At 42.3% G+C, this 14,952-nt stretch overlaps 1 protein-coding gene across 1 annotated transcript; it reads left to right on the top strand.

Moving 5' to 3' along the window:
• Positions 1–1,783: 1,783 nt before the first annotated feature.
• si:ch211-189a15.5 (uncharacterized) lies at positions 1,784–12,578 on the top strand. The gene is made up of 6 exons (XM_063875158.1): positions 1,784–2,146; positions 3,229–3,338; positions 3,721–3,841; positions 4,565–4,705; positions 10,183–10,702; positions 11,737–12,578. The coding sequence occupies exons 1-6, from the start codon at positions 1,820–1,822 to the stop codon at positions 12,180–12,182; spliced, it is 1,665 nt and encodes a 554-aa protein (XP_063731228.1). The 5' UTR covers positions 1,784–1,819; the 3' UTR covers positions 12,183–12,578.
• The last annotated feature ends 2,374 nt before the right edge of the window (positions 12,579–14,952 follow it).

The following is a 14,952-nucleotide window of genomic DNA, read 5'->3' as shown; positions in this document are numbered from 1 at the left end:
GCTGAACACAAACAGCAAGCACAGAGTTTAGAGATAGCTAGTGGAAAGGATAGGGTGGTCTCACAGACTCTAAATGACCACCAAAATATACAAAAGAGGCTTAAAAACTGTGTTCTGATCCTATCAGAGTGGTTGGGGTGTCTGTGTGTAATATTCCGCCAATGGAGACTCTTTTAGGTTAGTGTTTTGCTTTTTGCCTTAATGTTTGGTTTTATCAGAGTGTGAGCCATGAGGATGCAATGCATTGATCCTGATCCCCCATCATGTTCCATCAAAAGCCGCTGCTAGAGGTCATTACAATGAAACACCTGTACTGATGTTATGCTTTCATCACACTGTGTGTTCAGCAGTCCTCAGGAACACTGGGTCGGGTTGTGTAATATATCTCTTGTTCATATAAAAATGTATGACAGAAAATGGATTGCAACTGTTGAATTGGATTTTTAACATTATAGAGCTTCGGGTAGTCCGTCCCTGAAGGCTACATGTGTTGCACTTGGTGTTTCAGGTAGATCAGCTGGAAGCTGACGGATGTACTGATGTGTGGATTTAGGAAAGTTGTGCAAAATAATCTAAATTATTGTTTATTTTTAAACTCTCCAGAGGGTTTTTGGAACAGACAGGCGTGTCTATGATGATACAAATGATTCCTGCTTGTTTCTGTAATAGGCATTTGTCAGTTTCACACTGCTGATCACACCCTTACATAATGCTGATGGTTAAAATGTCATTTGGATGAATGGAAGCAACAATATAATGTGTTCTACAACAGTCTGTTTCTGTTTAAATATTGTATGCATATTTGAAATGTTGGCATACTGAGATTGAACTACAGATAGTCCTGTTAGTCATGTATCATTATGTCTGTTCCTCTGGCGCCTCCCTCAGGCCAAACGCTCTCTGAGTTCTCAGTTGTTTATTTCCTTGTGTTAATAAGAAGAATAGCTCTGTATTTGCGCATCCTTCCAATATTTCCCAATATTTGTATGCAGGCCAAGGCTAATTCGTTTTCTAGTTTGAGTAATAAGCCTACTTTAAAAGGTAAATATTTACTCTATGCACATACAACTTACAGCCGCTCTGATACCTGCACATTTAAATGTATATATTTAACCCTGGTCACATATTTGTTTATATGTACATTCACCGGATCAGAGTTTAAGTCATATCATTTTTGTGTTTCTATTAACACCATTGATTCATGTTTATTCTATTTTCTATCTGTATTTTATTCTAAATTTCCACATGTAAATTCCATGTGAACTTTCTGCGTTTTTTTCGATTCTGTTGCTGCTATAACACCTGAATTTCCCTGCAGTGATCAATAAAGGTCCATCATATCTTATCTTACCAACAATAAACTGTTATGTAAACAGAGCTGGGAAGTAACTACGTACATTTACCCAACTACTGTACTTAAATACAGTTTTGAGATACTTGTATTTTACTTGAGTATTTCCATTTTAGCGTTGATAACACTTTAATGCCTCAATCATTATAATCAAAACATATCATATTATTCTGAAATGGACCAATCTGCATAATGAGTACTTTTACTTTTGGTACTTTAAGTACATTTTGATGCTAATGCTTTTCTACTTTTACTTGAGTAACATTTTGAATGCAGGACTTTTACTGTAAAAGAGTATTCCTACACTCTGGTACTTCAACTTTTACTCAAGTACAAGATCTGAGTACTTCTTTAACCTCGGTCAGTAAAGGTTTAGTGAGGAGGAATGGAGCGCTGCCTTCACTTCCTTATCAGGTGGTTGGACAGCTCTACTTCCTCATTAGAGTGCTGTGTGTCGGTGTGACAGTCATGAAGGACGGGAGCAGAGAGGAGCAGGTTTCCCGGCACGGGGTGTTTGAGGACTATGAGAACTTCCTCCTCCATTTGTGTCAGGAGGTGGGGCCGTGCCGGGACCCCCCGCTGCTGCAGAAGGCGGCCCGGTACCTGCAGACAGGAGAACCGGCAGAGACGTTCCTGCTGCTGCCGTTCTACCAGACCGCGCTTCAGGGCTGTCGTGCCCTGAGTACTGACTGCAGGAAACACCTGTCCGCTGTCATCAAGGCGGCCGAGCTGCTGGAAACCCTCTGTGTCAATCTGTTCCTGCAGCCCTGGAAGAAAGAAATCAGGACTCTAAAGGTGGCTTCATCTCTTTCTCATTCTCTTTCTTCCTCTTCATTTCTCTTTCCTCTTTCTTTCGTTTCTAGCCGCTCCCTTTCACGGAACTGTAATTACTCGCGTGTTCTGCTCTGTGTCAAAGTTCAGAGTTCCCTTTATTTCCGTAGTGGAACACTATTGCCACAGATTGAATTGCGTTTTTAAATATATTACATTAGTTTACAATTAAGGGTATTATGCATCTGACAGAGGCACATATGTTCTGCTTTGCATTACAAGAAAGTTTCCTTTGAAGAAAGACAGTTGTAACAAACACTGCCACACTTCTTGATTTCTAAACAGAGGAAGCTGGATTATTTTTGCTAGGTTGACCTGGAGCAAAAATTAGCTGTTGGGCCTCCATCCTTTCTTATAGTATAACGATTTTTCACACATATGCTACCTGGCTCCAGGTTCGTTGACGAATGATGTCATCACAGACAAATGCATTGAGGAAGCATGTAGACTATGGAACAATCTCAGGAGACAAAGAACAAAGAGAAGCACTTTACAAAGTTCAGTAAAGGAGTGAAGCCATAAAATCAGCCAGCATTCAAACATCTTAAAACCCTTTGCACATTCTTAAACTGGTCTGTAGTGTGTGTGTGTGTGTGTGTGTGTGTGTGTGTGTGTGTGTGTGTGTGTGTGTGTGTGTGTGTGTGTGTGTGTGTGTGTGTGTGTGTGTGTGTGTGTGTTTCACTCTGTACAAACAAATTGGACTCACTGTGATTTAGAGACAATTACTTGTGAAATCCATCCCTTGAGCTACTCCTTGAATTTTGCAACATTTTGTGTACACGGCTATTTTTATTTTAAACGGAATCTACTGTAAAGGTTCCAGATAGTTTGATAGGGTTGTGCCACTTCCTGTTTATGTGCAGGATGTTGTTGAAAGAGGAAACACCTGAAAGCAGTGATTTAACAAAGAGACACTGAGAATAAGACACAACATACACCTATATAATTCGGTCAAAATCTGTTGATCACACTAAAAGATCCTTAATGAATACACCTTTTATTTTACTTTTATTTATAGATTAAATGTATTTCTGTGTCTCTTTCAGACTTATACAGGACCGTTTGTCTACTACCTCCTGCCAGTGCTCAGCAGCTCCACCATTCAGTCTGTCCTGGCCTCTATTGGCTACCTGCCCCACACTGACACTCCTCTGAGGTAGGATACACACGCACACACATAACTCACACACTCGCACTGATTAGCATCAATGCAGATATTGTTAATGTGTCAATGTCATATATAGCCTCTTTTAAAATGTCCATGCCAAACATTGCCAGAAAATGGCACATCACTTAATAAGTCTTATTTACAAGTGGACAAATGTTGTCTCCCCATATTAACACAAAATCTCAAAACTGGAAACCTCACTGTCAGTTGTGCAAGGGTCATTGCTGAGGTGGAGTACAGGTTGGGGTTGAATGGGAGTGGAGTGAATCTGGAAGCAAATGGAGAGAGCCACTGTTGGATTCAGGCCCAGCTTCAGAACTTGGTCTGCTCTCCTCGTCTCTTGTCTGTCTCACAGTTGGATATTTTTCAGTGAGTACAGACTGAGTGAGGATGCTGACCCTCAGAGAGCCATGCTGCTGGGCTTCGAGCTGCTGCTAGCCAGGGTGGAATGTTACAACCTGCTCGAGCTCCTGGAGAAGCTGGGACCACAGGTACAACCAGGAAGGATCCACAGCATGTTTCTTATTTGCCAAATTTTAATACAATCAAATAATAAAGTCCTTCTGGGGATTTCTATTTGAATGAAAAACCTTTGAAATTATTCTGATTTGTTACGTTTTGTTTGTAAAAAATTAAAGAAAAAAGAGAAACTGAAACCAAATCCCAGACGAAGTGGCTTTGAAATCAAAATCATATTAAATCACAAGATGATCACATGAAGGAACCCCATTGAGGGGAGATCTACATTCTGCATTTGACCCATCCTAGCGTTAGGAGCAGTGGGCTGCAATATGTACGGCGCCAGGGGAATAATTCATAAAGCGCAATATCACAAATGATACACTAGCCTAAGGGTTTTTTATTCTGAACCGTGTACAACACCCTCTGTCCATAAACCCTTACGCGCATAAGGAAAAACTCCCAAGTTTTAAATGAGATAAAAACAGACAGTAAGTTGCTTTATGAGGAGACAAATCCAGAGTGCCATAAAGAACCAAAAGGAAACACTTCTATCATACATGTGGTTCATAATGTTGAATTATATTTTGCATGATCAATGATTAAACAGCGCAGGCAGCTCACCATACTGATGGTGATACTAAGTGACTCCCTCGCCCCCACCCAACAGTTCAATGTGTTTGAATGGCAGCCATGCTCAAAGTAATCCAGTCTAGTTTTAGGGCTTTCATGTGACCATTGTGATTTCACTGCAGGAGTGGCTGGGTGTTCTACGGAGGAAAGCAGGGCCTCAGAAACTGGAAGACGCCCCAGAAGAGAACACAACAAAAGCTCAAAAGGAAAAAGAGGAAGAGGAGGGGGAGGTAAAGAAGGAAGAACAGGCTGATAGAAAAGAGGTGAGAGAGAGATGGCTGTGATGAGAATTAGAAGAAGAAATGAGAGGAGATCAGTCAGATGATACATACATGCATATCAAACAGTGCAGTTTCATGCTGTTAACAATCTGTTTATTGAGATCTTTCAATTAGAACAAATATACAATACGATAACATTTGGTAAATCTAAGTGACAAAGTAACAGTGCAAGTTAAATGAACCAAAACAGGACAGGACAGGACAAACACAGCAGACAGAGAATATAATCCCGGACTAAGACTAAAGACATGAAATCAGTCAATAGATAAATCGAGAAATAATAAATAAATACAAATAAAAATAATAAAATAATAAAAATACAATAAAATAAACAACAACAAAAAAATTAAATAAATACAAATAAACATTGTGAATACATAAATCATAAATCACTGTTGGTCAGTCAGTTGCCTGGCAGATATCTGGCATGTCCAGCCCCCGTACATATTCAACGAATGGGTCCCAAATTTTATAAAATGTCCTCAGGGAGCCCCTCATTAAGCATCTGATCCTCTCCAGTTTAGCAAAATGTAACACTTCTTTTATCCACAAGGTATGCTAGGGAGGAATTGAAGATTTCCACCTGAGTAATATCAAGCGTCTGGCTAATAAAGTAACAAAGGCTATATAGGTTGTCTCCAGGGAAGAGAGCGGCAGTGTGGGTGGAGCAACACCAAACAGTGCAGCCATAGCATTAGGATCAATTGGTTTTCCAATGACTTCCGACAGTGATCTAAAGATTTTGATCCAATAAGAATGTAAAGCCGGACAAGACCAGAAGATGTGTGCATGGCTTGCTGGTGCTTGGCGACACCTGTCACAAGTTGGGTCACGAGAGCCTGACCTTTGTTAAGTGTGTGCGATGCACAATTTTGCACTGGATCAGTCCATGTTTCGCACAGATAGAAGATTGGTGTACTTTAGCAAGGACCTTACCCCAAAGATCCTCAAGGATCTCCTCACCAACATCTACTTCCCAGAGAGCTTTAATGGAGTTTAAGGTGACTAGACGAAGGGAATAAATCTGAGCATAAAGATATTAGACATCAATCCCTTCAGAGCGGGTACTGGTTTAAGGAATGTGTCTAATGACGAATCAGTGGGGAGGTTAAGAAACTGAGGAAATCTATTGCTGACAAAACTGCGGATCTGTAGATACCTAAAGAAATGCTGCCTAGGTAGAGCAAGCTTCTCAGATAGCTGCTGGAAGGACACAAATGTGTTGTCAATATACAGGTCTTTGAATGAGTTGATGCCTTGGTTGGACCAGATAGTAAATGAACCGTCTACTAAGGATGGAAAACAGGGTTTGCAGTTATAGGGGCTAACGTAGAGTATGTTTGGAGACCAAAGCAGCGTTTGAACTGACTCCAGATTCTCAAGGAGGATTTGACAATTACATTTTTAGTGTAAACAGCGGGGGAGGCTCTTAATGGGAAAGTGAGCCAATGCTGAGAGAGATGCTGGCCTACAGGAAGCAGCCTCCATTTCAAGCAAAACAGGCCGGGAGTGAAGCGCATCAGAGTGTAGCCAGGATTGTATAATTCTCAGATTGGCAGCCCAATAATAAAACCTCAAGTTCGGCAGAGCCCTTTCACCCAGCGCCTTTGGTCTCTGTAAAAGTTCTTTGCGTATCCTAAGGGTTTTCTTGTTCCAAATAAAGTCTGAAATAATAGTGTCAATTTTCCGGAAAAATGTTTGGGGGAGGAAAATGGGTATACATTGAAATAAATATAGAAATTTGGGGAGGGTATTCGTTTTGATAGAATTGATTCGGGCAGCTAGAGACAGATTCAGCACGGACCACCGGTCAAGGTCCTCCTGTATACGGGGTCAGAAGAGGGGCGAAATTAGCTTTATAAAGGTCTTTGAACCTATTAGTTACCTGAATCCCTAAGTAAGTCAAGTTGCTTGGCACAGTTTTAAATGGCAAATTATGTAGGGGGTCACGTGCTGCTTTATTTAAAAGGAATAGTTCACTTTAACTTAAATTTAGTTTGTAACCAGATATAGCACCAAATGAATTAAGAATAGAGAGAGCTGCAGGGATAGACACAGAGAAATTGGAATTGGGTATTGTTTGTCCTCACTGAGGCTAGGGGGGAGGAATACAACAACTTCACCCATGAGTTCAATTTATTACCAAAGCCAAATTTCTGCAACATATAAAAAAGATATTTCTGCGTCCAAGGATATCACAGCTTCAGGCACAGAGTTTGTGGAAGGTTGGTAGATTGTGTTAAATAATCGCCTCGAGTTAAAAAAAGAATGAATGAATCCGGTTTGGTCAGGGGAGATAATGGTCGGTAATACAGTTTCCAAACGTAGAGCGAGCATTTTAGACAACAATTTAAAATCGACACATAACAAACTGATTGGTCTGTAAGAGGAGCATGCAAGGGGATCCTTATTCTTTTTTTAAGATGAGTGAGATAGAAGCCTGATTGAGTGTTGGGGGCAAACTAAGGGAGTGAAATGAATCATTAAACATATCTATCACAACAGGGGCTAGTTTATGTTGAAATCTCCTGTAGAATTCTATTGGGTAGCCCTCTGGCCCCTGACATTTACCACCCTGCATAGATTTAATAGCAGGGGAAAGTTCAGTGACAGTTATTGGTTTCTCCAATTCTTCAATCATATCAGGATGTACTAAAGGAACCTTTAGCGTGCCGAAAAAATTGTCAAAATCCTTTGCGTCCGAATCAGTTTCAGATGAGTATAAAGAGGCATAGTAGTTTCTAAACTCATCATTAATTTTTTTGGGGTCGATTGTGGTGTCCGAGGCTGTTTGGATTTTGGGATCAGAGATTACTTCAGAGCAAGTAAAAGGAACCGATTTATGTAACAAAATAGCAACCCCTCTAGATTTGCTGTGGAATGATGAATAGTAGGCATGACCAATCCATCCACTCCTCACTCTGGAAAGAGCGGATGGTTTAAAGTGTGTTTCTTGAAGAAAAATCACCTGAGCCCCCAAATGGTGAAGATGGCGTAAGACCCTGGTGCGTTTCACTGGAGAGTTAAGACCTTTGCAATTCCAGCTAACAAACTTGAGCGCACTCCCATCAGGGTGTTAAATTAACCCGGGCTTGACCATTTAAAGTTAAAGAGGGAGAATAAAGGACCAGCAGTACAACCAACAGAACAAAGTACAGTGATGAATATAATAAAAACAAAAGCACAAAAAACACATAAGGCGAGCACATTAAACACACAGAACCCAGACCCCAGCCCCACCCCAGCACAGCTATCTCCCCAATTGAAATGCCTCGTGCAAAACTCTTCTTAAACACAATTTAACCTAAATGCTCCAAGATAGCTCTAGCAAAAGCTCAGTAGTGCTATCGGAGATAATGTGATATATATTAACAAATGAACATTGTACAATCCACTTTGTATAGATTACCCCTAGCCGAAACAATGCAAAGATCACGTGGACCGCCAAGGCACCTGGGAAATGTAGTCCACCTCAATGTAAGCAGTCACTAGCTATTAAATATGTTTAAAAAAGAAAAATTCATTCCTGCATTCCTGCACTCTATTTACAGTTGTTATTGACAAAGTCAGTGGCCTTGGTAGAATCCTCAAACCCGTGTGACGTTCCACTCGGCACGGTAATTTGGAGAGTGGCCGGGAAGAGGAGGCGGAACTTCACGTTTGGGTGGGAATGAAGAATTCGCTTGATTGCGATGAACTTCTCTCGCTTCTTGGCAACGGAGGACGTAAAGTCCGGGAAAATGGAAATCCTCTTGTCTTTGTAGAGCAGAGGAGAGGCTTCTCCAGTCCACCGCATGATCAGGCTCCGGATATGAAAGAAGTGCACCCTTACAATAAAGGGCCGAGGTGGGGTCCCGTCCTTGGGCTTCTCTCGCCGGGTCCGGTGGGCACGATCAAGTAGGGGCTTCTCCTCCAGTCCCAGCAGGTCAAGCAGTAGCTCTGCGACGAAATCAGTGGCACGGGGTCCCTCCAGTCCCTCTGGTACACCCATCACACGTATATTATTCCTCCTGGACCTGCCCTCGAGATCCTCACACTTATCATAGGCGTTTCACTTGCGAAGTTAGCATGCTAACTGTAGCTTCCAGCTAGTCTATCCGAGTGCTATTGCTGGTGGCCGCCTGCTCAAGATCGCGCAGTGGTTCAATCAAACCCTTTAATTCATGTCTCACAGACGATATTTTGGAGCGCAGATTTACTGACAAAGCATCGATTTTTGCGAATATGTCACTCTTGAGAGTGTCCATCATGGACTGTAGCAGCGATGCATCTAGGGTTCTGCTAGCAACGCTAACCATAGCATCCCCCGTTGTAGGTTGCTCAAGTGCGTGTGCACATGAGGCTTTGCGGCCCGCTTTCGCCATATCTTGCTTTAGCCGAGTATACATTTTGGTCGGTCAGGAATCAAATTAACTAAGCTGGACATGTGTCTTAATTCTTTATAAATGGTCCCAGACAATTTTTCTCAAAATTGCGCAACAAAAAGTATATCCAAATCACATTATCTCGGAGCGGCGTGAGACATGTCTACTCTCCTCCGTGTTCCACAGAGCCTCGTCGGAATCAGCTCTTTTAAAGAGAAAGTTTCAAACCTCTTCACGTGTGTGGATAACTGAGCTGTACAGAGTTTCTTCTCTCTTACAACATCTCTTGAAAAACAGAAACCGTTTAGTTATTATGCTTTGGTCCAGGTACGTTTTTTCACCCATTTAGCACTGTGAGCACTCTGTAAGGGTCCCCAACTCTAGAAGTGCAGCTGTATTCAGCGGTGGATAGTAACTAAGTACGGGACTTATGTGCAATTTTGAGGTACTTGTACTTTACCTGAGTATTCTCAGTTAATGCTATTTTATACTTTTACTCATAACATTTTAGAAGCCAGTATTGCACTTTTTATTCCACTACATTTATCCGACATCTTTTGCTACTAAATGCTTTTTAGGTTTAGATTATTAGCTAATACATAATAACAATAAATTATTCATTAAACGTACATATATACATATATTTATTGGTTAAGATATCAAGCAGCAATATATAAAGTTATTCAAATTAGATCCAGTTGTGGTAAAAACACATGAATAATCATAACGGTAACTCTATATATATATATATATATATATATATATATATATATATATATATATATATATGTGATTCTGAAGTGTGCCATCACGCATAACGAGTACTTTTACTTTTGGTACTTTAAGTATATTTGATCCCGAAACGTTTGTACTTTTACTGTAGTAAGAAGACTTTTACTTGTAACACAGTACACTGAAAATGTAGTATTGCTACTTTTATTTAAATAAGAAATATGAGTACATCTTCTCCCACTGCTTGTATTTATGCCACTGGAGCGAAATGAGAAGGTGTATAGTGTGTGACCAAATATATCACAGCAGAGCCAGGCTGACAGGCTGCAGAACCTGCTAACAAACCTCTGTGTATTTTTCCAGGCCCCTCTGAGTTCAGACAACAGGCTGGAGTTTAGGCCTCAGCCTAAGCCTCGCCGCAACCATCTCAACAGTGTGGATCAGTCCATCATGGAGATGCACATATCCTACCCTGACCTGTCCATCAAGGGCCGCCGTCTGGTGCCGCACAGAGCTCTCCGAGCAGACAGCAGCTGGAGCGGCAGCAGAGAGGCTCCTACTGGCAGCACCAGCTACTCTGATGTGGCTGAAGCAGTTAAAGGCCCCACAGCTGCTGCTGCTACCACTGTCCGCAGGAGAGATGATGGCCTTACTGCTGAGGACGTAACGGGAGACCAGAGAGGAGTCGCTGGCTGTACCGACCGGAGCAGTGGGAGCGCCAGCAGCAGTACCACTGATGGAGGCAGATTGGATGATGAGCTCAGCGGTCCTCTTTCCCTTCACCTCACTCACTCACTGAGAGCGGGATCTGCAGCAGGGCAGAGCCCGGAGCCCGGAGACACTCAGCCTCCAGCAGAGCCCCCAGCAGAGCACACTGCAGCAGGTAAATCACCATTTAAAGAGTAGGATGACAATTCATAACAGGTTTTATTAAATATTCACCACACCAGCTGATCCATCTGCACCTACACCAGCCCCTTTAAAGTCGTGCTGCTCAACTTACACAGAGATGGAAGTATTACTAAATAGTCAAATTACCAATACTAAATTGTATACTGTTACAAGTAAAAGTCCAGCATTCAAATCTTGCTTGAGTAAAAGTACAAAAAGTTGTACTTGAGAATTTAAGTTAAGGTAGTCTTGCTGCTTAATGGCTCCTTTCAGAATCCAGAACATAGTGACATCACTACTTAACACTTGTACTTCTATCGGCTAGCACTCCAACACATGTAAGTGATAGGCTAAGGGGCGGGACATCTCTAAGCGGGTGGCCAATCACTACAGAGCCGACCAGCTAACCAGTCAGAGCAGACTGGGCTCTGGTTTCAGACAGAGGGTGTAAAGAGGTGCTGCAGACAGTATGAGAAAAATAAAGAGCTTTTTGAACATTAAAGCAGGGAACCATGTCACAGTAGAGGGACACAATACAAATATGAACCTGAACATGAGCAGAATATCTCCCTTTAATCTGTAATTGTGTGTCAAGGTTTATTTATATTTAGTATTAGCTAATAATCTTAGCATAGAGTGAAACTAATCAGGTAATGGATAAGTAAATCAAAAGTATACCTTAGTACAGTACCTGTGTGAATGTACTTGAATATTTTTCACCAGAGCTCAGACATGAACCAAACTTGTAAATGCACAAACAGAAGCCCACACAGATTAATCTACATTTTCTAAATACTGAACTAAGAGTGCACTGCATGCTCTTTCACCCGCATTGAACCGGGACTGAGGAGTTGTTACCACAGGATATAAAATGTCATTTTATTATCATAAAGGCTGACCATCTTTTTCAATATGTTGTTACATTACTGACTCCTTTTTTCAAGTTTCATTTGCCTCAAAAATCTGTGGTATTGTTTCTCGCTGAAGTACACCTGCAGTATAAACGAGAAACTTTGATTTCCACAGAGCTGCAGAATAAGACAGCGGATCCCCAGAAGCTCTCCTCCCTGAGCTCCCTGGACGAAGTTAAGATGCTCAAAGAGCTTGAAGAGAGGATGGGCCAGCTCTGTGTGCAGGACACCAAAGAGGAAGGGAAGGGAAAGGATTACAAAAGAGAAGAGGAGAATACGACCAAAGAGAGGAGGAGGAGGAGGAGAGAGAAAAAGGCAAGCGCAGAGGGGGAGGCCGAGGAGCAGAACCTTGGGAAGCCTCTGATCGAGACCGGTCCAGCACCGAGCCACGCTGCCTGTAGATCCTCTCAGTCTCATCCCACAGAGATGAAAGAGCAGAAGCAGCCCGCCGAGTGTCCCCACTCCCCGCTGAGCGCCAGAAAAGCCAACTGCCAGATCTGTGCAGGAGAGACGGGCCAAGGGGAGGAGGAGCAGCTGGCTCAGAGCTTTGTTATACTCTAGCACAGAGCCGTCAAACTTTAGTTCAGGGGCCGACATACAGCTCATCATAGTGTGAAAACCTGTAAATAACCGCAACTCCTTCCCTTTTGATTGAACTATCTTTTTAAAAAACAACTTGGCATTTCTTAAGAAAACTCAATTGCAATTTGAATAATGCTATGCCTCGTTTACATGTGCATCACAACGTACAGATTACAGTGTGTTTACAAAAACATTTAATCTATGGTATCTGAAACTGAACGGTATAGTGTTATACTTCGTGATTGTACATTCATTTCCACATCTGTGTAGTAATCCTGACACCCATGCATACACACTAAAGAGGGAACCTTTGAGTTAGAAGTTATCCCTCTGCCTTGTAAATGTATAAATACAAAATATCTAAAAGTTGAAAAATTGCATTCAATGTCTAATCTTGTTTTATACTTTGCGAAGTTGACATCCCTGTTCTAGCTTCACAAGAATGAACATCCTCTTCAGGTTGATTTACATGTATTAAAATGATTAATAACAATAATACTCAGTCTATAGGCCAAGATTTAACTGGACATATTTAAAATGGAAACAGAGCATTTTTGTACTTTAAAAGATCTATAGGGGCTTAGTAGAAAGAACATTTTTCATCACCCTTCTTCTTTGTCCTCTGCCTCTGATGCTACTTGGTGTGGACCATTTCCTTAAAAAGATCAATCCAAATATATCACAACTAATTGTTACTAAAAGAATGATGAGACAGCAAATTCAAAGTACTGCCGCCTTAGAGGAATAAACTCGGTCTGTAGGGCTTGGGAACTGGAGGGTGGTCAGTAAAAAGCAGGAACTGGTACCAGGAGGGATGCCAGTTCACTGAAGTGCCAAGAGCAAGCTCAACACTGTACAGCACTGTCGCCTCCGCCCACTGGAGGCTGGCTGCAGGGAGCCATGGCATCATTAAACACTGCACTTTGGGAAAGAGTAATGACATTTCAGAATACAGTACACTTTGTATTATACTCCTCCTATGATTGCAACTATATTAGTATGAATCTGAACTAACATAACAAATGATGAATATTTTTGTTGTTAACATGTGAGCTGTTTTCTTAAGTGGTGAATGTGGTGACTTTTGTTATAATGAAATCTTATTCAAGGTTTCAAGGTTTTATTGGTCATATGCACAGCATATACAACGTATATGTTGGCAATGAAAATCTTATGTCCCATGCTCCTCCAACAACTCAACATACATGGTGCAAATAAGATAAATAAAATAGTGCAAAAAGAGAGAAGAATATTTACAATAACAACAATAAAGATTTGAGGATGTGAAATATATACATATTTGGAATACATTGAGAGTATTTAAATACTTTACACTGTTGAATGAGGAGGTATGGACAGATGCATATATTACGTATAGCAGATGTATATGGCAGATATGTATAATATATAGATATGTGTACTATAAACAGATATGTATGGCAGATGTGTATAATATACAGTATGTGTGTACTATAAACAGATGTGAGTAGACATTCACAGAGCTCAGGAGTTCAGCAGTCTTATAGCCTGTGGTATAAAACTGTCTCTGAGTCTGGTGGTCTTGGTCCAGATGCTGCGGTACCGTCTGCCAGACGGCAGCAGACAGAACAGATTGTTGCTGGGGTGATGGGGGTCCTTTATTATCCTACCGGCCTTCTTCCTACACCGCTGGGTGTAGAGGTCCTCCATGGATGGCCGCTCCGTCCTGGTGATGTGCTGAGCATTTTTCACAACCCTCTGTCTTAGGGTTGAGGGCGGTGGAACTGCCATACCAGGCGGTGATGCAGCCAGTCAGGATACTCTCGATGGTGCACCTGTAGAAGTTGCAGAGTACCCTGGAGTCCATGTTGAACTTCCGCAGCCTGCGGAGGAAGAAGAGCTGCTGTCGAGCTGTCTTGGATATGACCCTGGTGTGACGTGTCCATGTCAGGTCCTCACTGATGTTAACCCCGAGGAACCTGAAGCTGCTGACTCTCTCCACAGGAGTCCCGTCGATGGTGATGGGTGTGTGTGCCTCTCTCTGCCTCTTCCTGTAGTCCACAATCAGCTCCTTTGTTTTGCTGACGTTGAGATGGAGGTTGTTGTCCTGGCACCAAGATGTCAGGGCTCTGACCTCCTCTCTGTACGCCGTCTCTTTGCCGTCTGTGATCAGGCCGATGACGGTCGTGTCGTCAGCAAACTTGATGATGGTGTTGGAGCTGTGTGTGGCCACGCAGTCGTGCGTGAACAGGGAGTAGAGGAGAGGGCTGAGCACACAACCCTGAGGGGCTCCGGTGTTGAGGGTCAAGGTGGAGGATGTGATGTTCCCCATCCGCACTGCCTGGGATCTGCCCGTTAGGAAGCTCATGATCCAGTCACAGAGGGCGATGTTGAGCCCGAGGTCCCTGAGCTTAATGATGAGCTTGGAGGGCACAATGGTGTTGAATGCTGAACTGTAGTCAATGAACAGCATTCTCACATAAGTGTTCCTCTGGTCCAGGTGGGAAAGGGCAGTGTTGAGGGTGAGGGAGATGGCATCATCTGTGGACCTGTTTGCCCTGTAGGTAAACTGCAGGGGGTCCAGTGAGTCAGGGAGGGAGGAGGTGATAAAAGTTTTGACTAACCGCTCAAAGCACTTCATGATGATGGAGGTGAGTGCAACTGTAGTCATTGAGGCAGATGGGTTTTGTCTTTTTGGGGACAGGGACAATGATGGACTCTTTAAAGCATGTGGGGACTACAGACTGGAGCAGTGACCTATTGGAAATGT

The sequence above is a fragment of the Eleginops maclovinus genome, chromosome 22 (assembly GCF_036324505.1).
Source record: "Eleginops maclovinus isolate JMC-PN-2008 ecotype Puerto Natales chromosome 22, JC_Emac_rtc_rv5, whole genome shotgun sequence".
Taxonomy (NCBI): domain Eukaryota; kingdom Metazoa; phylum Chordata; class Actinopteri; order Perciformes; family Eleginopidae; genus Eleginops; species Eleginops maclovinus.
This window is presented reverse-complemented; position numbering and strand designations above follow the sequence as displayed.

Bases quoted from the DNA above. Each gene is read 5' to 3' on its own strand.
- si:ch211-189a15.5 (XM_063875158.1), top strand. From the start codon at position 1,820: ATGAAGGACGGGAGCAGAGAGGAGCAGGTTTCCCGGCACGGGGTGTTT. The intron at 3,842-4,564 runs GTACAACCAGGA...ATTTCACTGCAG, and splicing joins TGGAGAAGCTGGGACCACAG to GAGTGGCTGGGTGTTCTACG. The intron at 10,703-11,736 runs GTAAATCACCAT...TGATTTCCACAG, and splicing joins AGCAGAGCACACTGCAGCAG to AGCTGCAGAATAAGACAGCG.